Source organism: Gambusia affinis, linkage group LG10 (genome assembly GCF_019740435.1).
Source record: "Gambusia affinis linkage group LG10, SWU_Gaff_1.0, whole genome shotgun sequence".
NCBI classification, from domain to species: domain Eukaryota; kingdom Metazoa; phylum Chordata; class Actinopteri; order Cyprinodontiformes; family Poeciliidae; genus Gambusia; species Gambusia affinis.
In genome coordinates, this window is record NC_057877.1 from 12814370 (window position 1) to 12823719 (window position 9350).

At 38.1% G+C, this 9350-nt stretch overlaps 1 protein-coding gene across 2 annotated transcripts; it reads right to left on the minus strand.

Annotated features, from left to right (window-relative positions):
- Nucleotides 1-285: 285 nt before the first annotated feature.
- s1pr3a (sphingosine-1-phosphate receptor 3a) lies at nucleotides 286-8127 on the minus strand. Of its 2 annotated transcripts, none has more exons than XM_044129693.1 (2): nucleotides 7884-8127; nucleotides 286-6322 (listed from the first exon to the last, which is right to left on the minus strand). In XM_044129693.1, exon 2 carries the CDS (start codon nucleotides 6242-6244, stop codon nucleotides 5054-5056), a length of 1191 nt encoding a protein of 396 aa, XP_043985628.1. In that variant the 5' UTR covers nucleotides 6245-6322; nucleotides 7884-8127; the 3' UTR covers nucleotides 286-5053. The 2 variants fall into 2 exon arrangements, with proteins under 2 accessions (XP_043985628.1, XP_043985627.1); XM_044129692.1 differs by having other exon boundaries at nucleotides 286-6355.
- Nucleotides 8128-9350: the final 1223 nt, after the last annotated feature.

Sequence of the window (9350 nt, forward strand, 5' to 3'; positions counted from 1 at the left end):
TCGGTCACTCGACAAGACGAGTAGAGGAAATACGATTAAATTACAAAAGAAGATAGTAACGCAAAAATGATTTTGAGAAGTAACTGTAGTCTGACTACTGGATTTGAAATAGCAACGCGTTAGATTACTCGTTACTGAAAAAAGTGGTCCGACGTCAGTAACGCGTTACAAATTAACGCGTTACTGACATCACTGCCCGCGGGCCACACTAACATTAAACTTTCATATTAAGGTGGGGGCCACAAACTATCGTCCCGAGGGCCGCAGTTGGCCCGCGGGACGCGAGTCTGAGACCCCTGCTCTAGACCTTAATTTGTTGCATTTATAAAACACATTTGTCCACAGAAAGAAATGTCCCACTCTGACTTCTCAGTCATTATGGAAAAGAGCAAAAGGTTTACAGAGAAGAAATATGGGGAAAAAAATCCCACAAGATCACAAACAAGACACTCTGACAAATGTTAGTGTGATAATTCAGAAATGACGAATGCATAAATTGACCCACATTACCCCTTTGGTCTGGAACTCCATAAAAGAAAATCCCTCATAGTGTGAGGATGATCATGAGAAAGTTCAGGGATTAGCCCAGGTAAACAGGCTGTTCCACGAGGGATCGTAATCTTGAAGACACATTTATAGGTTTGTGGATGGAGCTGAAGCTTTGAATTGCCAAGTACCAGATAAGTAACCTGAAGGATTTAGAGAGTTTCTGTAAAGAGGACTGATCCAAGACAGCACAAATGACATCAGGGATTAAAATTTACAGTAGGCGAAAGAACCTTTGACCGGAAAGCAATCATTATGAGAATAGACTGGGAGGGTTGACGAGATACAGAGAACCAAAATGTTTCTACTAATGAAATGAAACAAACTGTCTGATTTAGGAAACAAAAATTATTATAGGATACAAAAATCAAAATATAACATTTAGGTTTAATTAACAATTCCTCTCATCTTTGACTTTAAATTCATGCCATTATCTTTACAAACATTCAGCGCAAAGTTCACTACAGGTCTTGGAAAAATGTGAATTTCAAACTATGACAGAAGAAACATTAATGTCAAAGAATTGTTCTATAAAAAAGTATGTGTACTATATATTTTCAGTTTTTGTCTTTAGGTCATTCACTATAATAAGAGGAATCACATGCTTGTTTTATTGGAAAGATATATAAGAAATTTTCCAGATGGCATTTTCCTGTATGATACAAAGATGCTGATAAAACATGGATGACAGAAATTATCTCTGTATGCTGGTAAGTCACATGCTGTGACTCCTCAGGTCCCAGACCTTAACTCAGCAGACATTTAGAATTTGATTCAATTTTGAAAACCGAGACAAAAAACAAAACTACAAAAGTAAATCAAGTAAGAGGCACCTTCATGACCTCACTGGAAATAGGAGGAGATAAATCAGGAAAATGAAAAATAGAAGCACCGGAGAACATTATTATCATTATCACATTTATAGCAGAAACATGGGAACTAAAAATTTAACACAAAAAACTAACCAATGATGATTTAAAATACACCAATGACCAAAAGAACCATAAATACAGAAATCCATTTTCACAGTAGCAGTGTACTGCTTTCAAATGGCAACATTTGGATGATCTCTCTGGTCATGCATGGATTCTCTCCATGTTTTCCTGCTAACTACTACGAGGTCTGAGTTCATAGCAAGCATAATTGTCAAAATTGCCTGTCGTGGTTTTGCGCTTTGCAGAACTAACTTCTTCCTAATTTGATTGGGTGTTCAAGAATCTATTTACATCTGAGAGATTACCTAAGAATGATCTGGAGAGTGTTTTGAGAAGAGAGGGATGTTTGGGATTCTCCAGTTACCCCCAGAACCTGATCATGGATGATTAATGGACGCAGGAGTGGATGTTTTCTGATGCCATCTATGTAAAGATGTTATTTCGAGAAAAGATAAAACTTAAAATCCATGTTTTGTGTTTTTTGTGATGAATTTGCTTTAAAAAAAAAGTTTACTAACACAACACCTAATCCTAAAATTTGTACATTTGTCTTATACTGTTTTAAAAAAAAATCACAGTTATTAATAAAGAGTTCAGTGGCAAGGAAAAAATAATAAAGAAGAAAGCAGGAAATGATGGATTTAATGGCCACGAATCAACGCTGTTCAGCATTTTGGCATTTTCAAATGCTCTGCGTGACACGAGGCCGCCGTCCTCCCTGGTTGATTCGGGAAAGAGTGTTCAAACATTTCTGACAGGAAGAAGTCAGTGACCTTTAAGCTGGAAGTGCTCTGCTGGTGTTGCATCCTCGCTGTCGTTTTTCATCAGTACTGGAGGTGCAGAGCCGAGACACATCCTTTAGTGGAGGTGAGTATGAAATGCCAGTCTGTCAGCTCTGTCTGATCTTCGCAGCGCATCGTGCTGTGTGCAGCAGACTCTTTCCTAATCAGCTCTCTGAACAGTTCAGTTTAATCCAACCTTCAGTGAAGCCGGATGTTTTGTTTTTTGTTATTTTGTGTGAAAAAAAAAAAACCCTGAATCTTTCAATGTTTTTTTTGATATGATGCCCTTTTAAAAAATTCTTTCACATCACTGAATCATTTAACCTGTGAATGAGCTGAAATGGATTTAATCGATGACAAGACATATTTCCTTTGAGGTGGTTTCATGAAATATTGCTTTCATGACTAATTAATAAGTGGCCTGACTGTCTGGAAACTGCCAGTAATAATATCAGGAATTTCTCTGCATTATTCATTCCTGTCTGACCCCGGTCTGGCAATGAAAGGCAATATGAGAGCATCAATCAGTTTTACATCAGGATGTTTCATAAAGGAGTGCAGAAGGTTAGATCTAATGAGTTTTCTTTTTTCTCCTCCTACTGGGAAGCAATTAATAAAGCTGAATAATTTCTATAATAACATATATGACTGATGTTTCGTCTAAGTTTTCATAAGGTGGATTAGTATGAGCTAACATCTGCAGCGCCAGTGAGAAGTTTTCTTGCAAATTCATTTTGGACTTTGAATTTGAAACGCTTTTATTTCCTGGGTGAAAGGACTAAACAACTAACGACTTCAATTTTAAAAAAAAAGAACTAGGTGCATAACTTTAGACATTGGGTTTTCTCTAACTTCTGAAGGGTAAAAATTAATAACAAATGCTCAAATTCAAATATAAACTCAACAGAGCGAAAACACAACAGGGTGTTTCAACAAAGTAATAATCAGAAGCTTGCACAAAACTGGTCTGAGAATGGAAAACAGGATAAGACTAAACTGAGATTCTCAAAGCCCAGACCTACGCTTGATTAAATCCACAATTAGTTATAACAATAGACTTTATTCGAGAAGTAATTATTTTGGATGTAAAAGTATACAGCAATAATACTATAGGCTTTTCAGGATTTAAAAATGTAACTTTTGTCTTTGAGCCTTTTCAAATTGAACCGGAGCGCTTTGAAATTTTAGAAATCGCAAGAGGTAATGAAGATGAGGAGGACCAAATGGAGGAAGAGGAAAGAGTTGGCCGAAGAAGCTGGTGGTTGTGCTGTTGCTGCCACCTTCAGCTTCATAAATGAACACTTTATCATGTTCAAGTTTAAACCAATGTTAGGAAACCATGCAGTTAAAAATAATTTCAACCAAACTCTGATGAGAGAAGAGGTCAAATTGTAAAATATCCAGAAACATGGCGACAAAAAGGTGTGGGAAACTTGCTAAGAAGAGCACACACAGCTTGAGAGTGCAAAATGTACAAACGATCAACCTGATAAAAGAGAATAGAATTTTATTTTTTCTATTGCCTTATCAGACACTACATCAACCACAATAGTCTACTATCATTAAATAATTCACATCCAACATTCTTATTCACAAGTGGTTAAGTGATAGATATATAAATATAAATATATAAGTGGTTTCTGCGTGTGTTGGAGAGAAGCAAATATCTTTACATGTGGTTATGCAAATCTTGCTTGCAGACTGCAGGAGGAGTACACACATCTGGTGACAAGGTAAGCATTAAAGACCCTCAAGTTCCTCCTGAAAACAAATCAGGAATCTAAAACATTTTTATCCACATATTTTATGTATGTAAAACTCATCACAGCCTCATGAAGCTGCTAGTCTGGCAATACTTTTCTCGCCCATAGTGCACAACAAATTACTATAATAAAGGTGAAGTAAAATAAACTCCAAGTACCATAAAGGTTGGTAGAACTACATAATACAGCTCTTACATTCAATGGACTTACCATTTACTTTCTGGAACTTTCCAGAAGCTTGCCAGGTAATTCAAGGGACTTTTAAAGAAACATACTGGACACTTTCCTCAAAACCTCTAAAGTACTTACCAGGAACGTAGATGTTACTTTCCAGAGCATGCCAGAAACCTTTCCAGGAAAGTACCTAATAGCAAGATAACTAATAAAGTATAAAAAGTGTAAGTTAGGTAAAAATACCTAAAAGAAGTAACCAACAAGTTTCAAAACTTGCTGGTGATCTCCATAATGTAACCTCAAAGTATCACTTAGCTGGGAAAATAACCAGTTCGTTTAATGAAACATCCAGAAAAGTGACCTCCAGAGGGCTGTTTTACAAAAGTAGGATTACAAAATCTGGGATAAGAGGCTAAGTCAGGCTTGTCGTAGCACCATCAGTTTATCCAACATGTCAAAAGTACCACCATTTGAATGCTGCTGGCTTATGATGATGAGGAATAAATATTGTGAAAGGTGAGTAAACTCTGCTGTGAACTGTGCATGGTGAAGAGATTGAATCATGGCATGCATGACAGTTTCCTGTTGAGTCTGATGGTTAGAAATGTTACTTAACTTTAAGAACTGTGAAAATCAAACTTATATCTTGTTCACTGTTTTGGTTTTTGATATTTATAACCATGTGTCAGTAGTGGCCTATAGGGCTTTTTATTGTAGTCTGAGCAGAAGTAACTGTCGTGACTTTCTCCGTTCAAACTAAGTTTCATAAGCTACATGAGCAATAGTAAACAAAGAAAAAGTGGCTGATAGTGAAGTAATGTCTGATACGAGTCTATTTTTTAGGTGATGCCACTCAGAACTTGCTGAGGGACGGCAGTGCCCCCGCCTTCACAAGCACAGCTGAGAGTAGGTCCGCCGGCCCCGTCGGGTGAAGCACTGTAGTGGGAGAAGGATCTGCATGTTTATTATCGGAGTTTGTTGGTGCAGGAATCTTTAGAGCAGACTTGCCAGTCCCACTGACTCCACCTCCACCCAAACTGGTCCTGCTGTTTTCCAGTGTGGGGATAATGGTGCCCAGGGGAGGGTTACCCAGTGCAGGAGACCCACATGGCTCCATGCTGGTTTGTGAGCAGCAGAGTAAATTATAGAAAGCTCCTCTCATCTCCCTGCTGGACAGAGTGTATATCAGAGGGTTGAGGGCAGAGTTGAGCACAGCCAGGGCGATGAACCAGTCCACCTGGTAGAGGACCTCACACCTTTGCGGGCTGCAACCGACATCGAGCAGGAGCAGAACGAATAAAGGGGTCCAGCAAACGACAAATACCCCAAGAACAATCACAACCGTCCGCAGCAGGACCAGAGAGCAGTCTGAGGGCCGGCTGCTCACCCTGCGGCCGCTGGAGGTCACCAGACGGTAAATCCTTATGTAGAGAATGATAATAGCAACCAGCAGCGCGCTGAAAACACTAATGCAGAAGGCAATGTAACTTTCAGCGTACAATGGCAGAACTGTGGAGCAGGAATCCAGATTGTTCAGGCAGTTCCAGCCCAGACTGGGCAGGGCCCCGAGCAGCACAGACACAACCCAGCATGCTGCCAACATTACCAGGAGTCTTCCTCGTCCGGTTGTTTCATTGGGCCGCAGACGCACCATCGTCATGTGCCTCTCAATGCCAATGGCCAGGAGACTGAAGGTGGAGGCGCTGAGGGCCACAAACATGCTTCCCTCTCTAGCCAGCCATTGCTCTGGTGTCAGGTAGAAGGTCTTACTCCCCGAGGTGAAGATATTTACCACATAGGCCACACCAGCCAGAAGGTCAGACAATGCCAGGTTTCCAATGAGCAAGTACATTCGGCTGTGGAAGCGCTTGTTCCTCCAGATAGCGAGCAGAACCATTATGTTCTCCAGAATGATGAGCATGCAGATGATTAGCAGCAACACCGTCTTGCAGACGCCCCCGTTACGAGGTCGGTCCAACTTCCCCGAGTGGTTGTAGTGGTTGATGATGACAGTGTTCATCCCCTCCTTGATAACATTCTCCATCCTTGCTTTCCCAGTCCTGAATCTTCCTCAGCCACACAGCAGAGGGCGTCACAGCACTGAAAACAGGAGCTGCTCACCCTGGAAGTGTCACATCAGCCATCACACACAAACCTGCCAAACAGGCCAAACAGAGTAATTTTATTTATTTATTTTTATTTTTATTTTTTACAATATTATGTTTATTAAAACATATCAATTTAAGTAAAGAAAATTTGTCAAAAAACCTCTTCAGACCTGATGTTTTTCTAGCGAGCCAAAACAGTTTGGCTCCTCTTAATCATATAAATAATAAATGTTTTTATATGTTTTTCTGATATCCATTGTAATGGACACTATGACTAAATGATGTCATTAAAATGTAAGAAACAAAATCTCTACTTTTCACATGGATTTCATGTCATAACTAATTAGGTGTGAGCTCAACCTTTGAAACTGAATGTCTGTATATTTTGTTTGTGAAAATGTCAGAAAGGAGCCTAAAGAATACAAAATCTAGTTTTGCATTTACTAATGTTTGATTGAACATTCAAATGCACTGGCATGCTTTTATGTACAGTATTGCTAAACAGGAAACAACCGATTACACAGTTATCAAAGCATCACCTTTCTGGGCATTGTCATGTAATCTCTAACTTTTTAAGAGAAAACTTGAAGCAGTTTCAGAGTGGCATGAAGCACAGGTGGATTTTACATTTGTTACAGTAGAAGTGTGTTTTTCCTGTGCTGTGTGGCTTCCTGCATCTGGTGGGCACTGAATGTTTTCCCCAGATTCTGTGTGGTACAGGCTGACTATTTGATCTAGCAGGACAACACCACCCATTGATTCACCGTACAGGTTGAACACCTCTCGATGAGACTCTTTCAAAAAACTGGGCAATGGCTTATTTCCTACATCCAAGCACCCTAGATTGATTATCTCTCCTTAATTGGGTCAAGGCAGTTTGAGAGTTTACACTTCATCACTGAAAAAAATAAAATAACGTAAAAATAATTCTTAAAACATTTCTACTAGAAATACTTCAAATTATACTGAGACCACTTTTTCTATATTACCATGACCATAAATTAACATTTATGATGGAAAACTTTTCTAGTTTCATAAAATACTCCTCTTATGCCTGAAGCCCAGTGTTATCACGTTAAGAGCCTGAAATTTAGTTTTTGTTTAAGAATCCAATCAGTAAGAAGTATCATTCTAATTATTATTTCTTCTCTATTTTAAGCCCAGAAAAATAACATATCCCTTCAATTGGAATTTAATTTAACAAAAAAAAGTGCATTACTGCTACAGAAATGTAATATTTTAACCAATACAACTTACACGTGAGACAACATTAAACTCTAAACAGTCGGACATAAAAAAGTTGGAAAAAAAGATACAAGCAGCATCAACTATCCTCACTTTGTTATTTTTTGTTCTACGTTATGTTACATTGAATTAATAAATTATTATTGAAGCTAAATTAGCGTGGGGGAAAAAAGGTTCAAAACAGGTTTTTCTCTTGGGGAGAAAAACACAACATCTTTAAGAACCTTTCCTAAGTTATTCAGACGTGCACTCAGATAATAGTCACACATCACAGCATATAAACATTTATTTATTACACTATCGGGCTTTACTTTTCGGGAACAACCTTACCTTTCTAAATGACTTGGTTTCTTTTAAACATCGCAGAAGAGAAGCGAGACTTGCAGAATATCTTTGCGAACAGCAGTAAATTTTAAAACGTGGCTCCGGTCCAAAGTGAAGTCAAAAGTCCGTATTTTGAACTTGTGCACACCTAAGCGTCGTATAGCTCATTATTATCCTGAAAAGATCCAGAATGAGTCCTCTTGTGGAAGTTTTCTGTTCCCCTTTGCGCACAGTGACTTCTCAGTCCGGATAACTCCGCTCACCCTCCTCCTCCTTCTCGTCCTCCTCTTTTTCGTAGCTCCAGCTGAGGCGGGATCTTCCCTGAAACGTTTATTCCTTTCAATTGTGAGTCAGGAGGCACAAAATGAACTGCGTGTCAAAATGAACTGTTTTGAAAGAGATGTGCCAAACTGTGGTTACATATTTGGATTTTCAAAGTCACGGTGAATTCGACTGATTCTGTTGAGTCTCAAAAGAAAAGTTGCTGGAATAAGTTTTAATTTACTTATCTTAACCAGAAAGCAGATTACTTATCATATCATGTAATTGCCACCATACTTGGCCCAACACGTTAGTTCACTGCCCCACGGGGATTTTGCGCTCTGGTAATTTATGTCTGAAGGACTTTATATAGCCAATAATTTCATCTGTTGTGCTTCTCTGTTGCAACTTAATTTTTTTTTTTACCTTCGTGTGAGTGACTTCATAAATTATTCATTAAATTTTGCAGCAGTTTTTGATGTAGGCAATATGGCTCTCTGCCCTGGGTGGAATGACCTGGAGGGTTCCCCCTTTTTTTCTATTTGCACCATTTGGGTATATTACTCATAAACTGCTGCAACAGTAAACAGGTATATGAATTTACTTAAGCTGACTTTCAAATTTTGGATTGAGTCATTTTAGAGCTTATTTAAAGAGATTGACTTTTCTCAAACGTGTCTAATGGGTTATTAGTATGCTACAATAAATGTAGATGTCTTTAAAGGTTTATGAATAGTTGAACCTTTATCCTATTTTAAATGATTAATTTAAAAAAAATATTGATTTATCAAAGAGCCGGTTCAAACCAGAATTTAAAATTGCCCCAAGTGAAAAAAAAATAAAATAAACTGTCCTTTTTTTAATTTTTGAATGAGTGTGCATTAACTCAGAAAGTCAGAAACTCAAATCAAATGAAAGGCAAATTGTCAGTAAAGCTTAAATAATGTAAAATTTACCACACTTTTAAGGTATCAGTAGGTCTTTGTTTATTAGGCAAAGGAGGCGAAAAAGAGTAATAAAATACAAATATTTTTCCTGACCATGTTTTTTCTTACAATCAGCATGTTTCTCTTGTCTCCTCCGAGAGCTTTATCTTTTCAACTCATAACCTAAGAAGTTGGAATCCATGTTTTTTTTCTGATATAATGAGTCATTGTTTTGTTTCTTGTTTAAATAAAATATTTCTTGGCCCCTTTGGTACTTTATAGTGTG

Excerpts from the sequence above, each read along its gene's own strand:
- s1pr3a (XM_044129693.1), bottom strand. The coding sequence starts at position 6,244 with ATGGAGAATGTTATCAAGGAGGGGATGAACACTGTCATCATCAACCAC.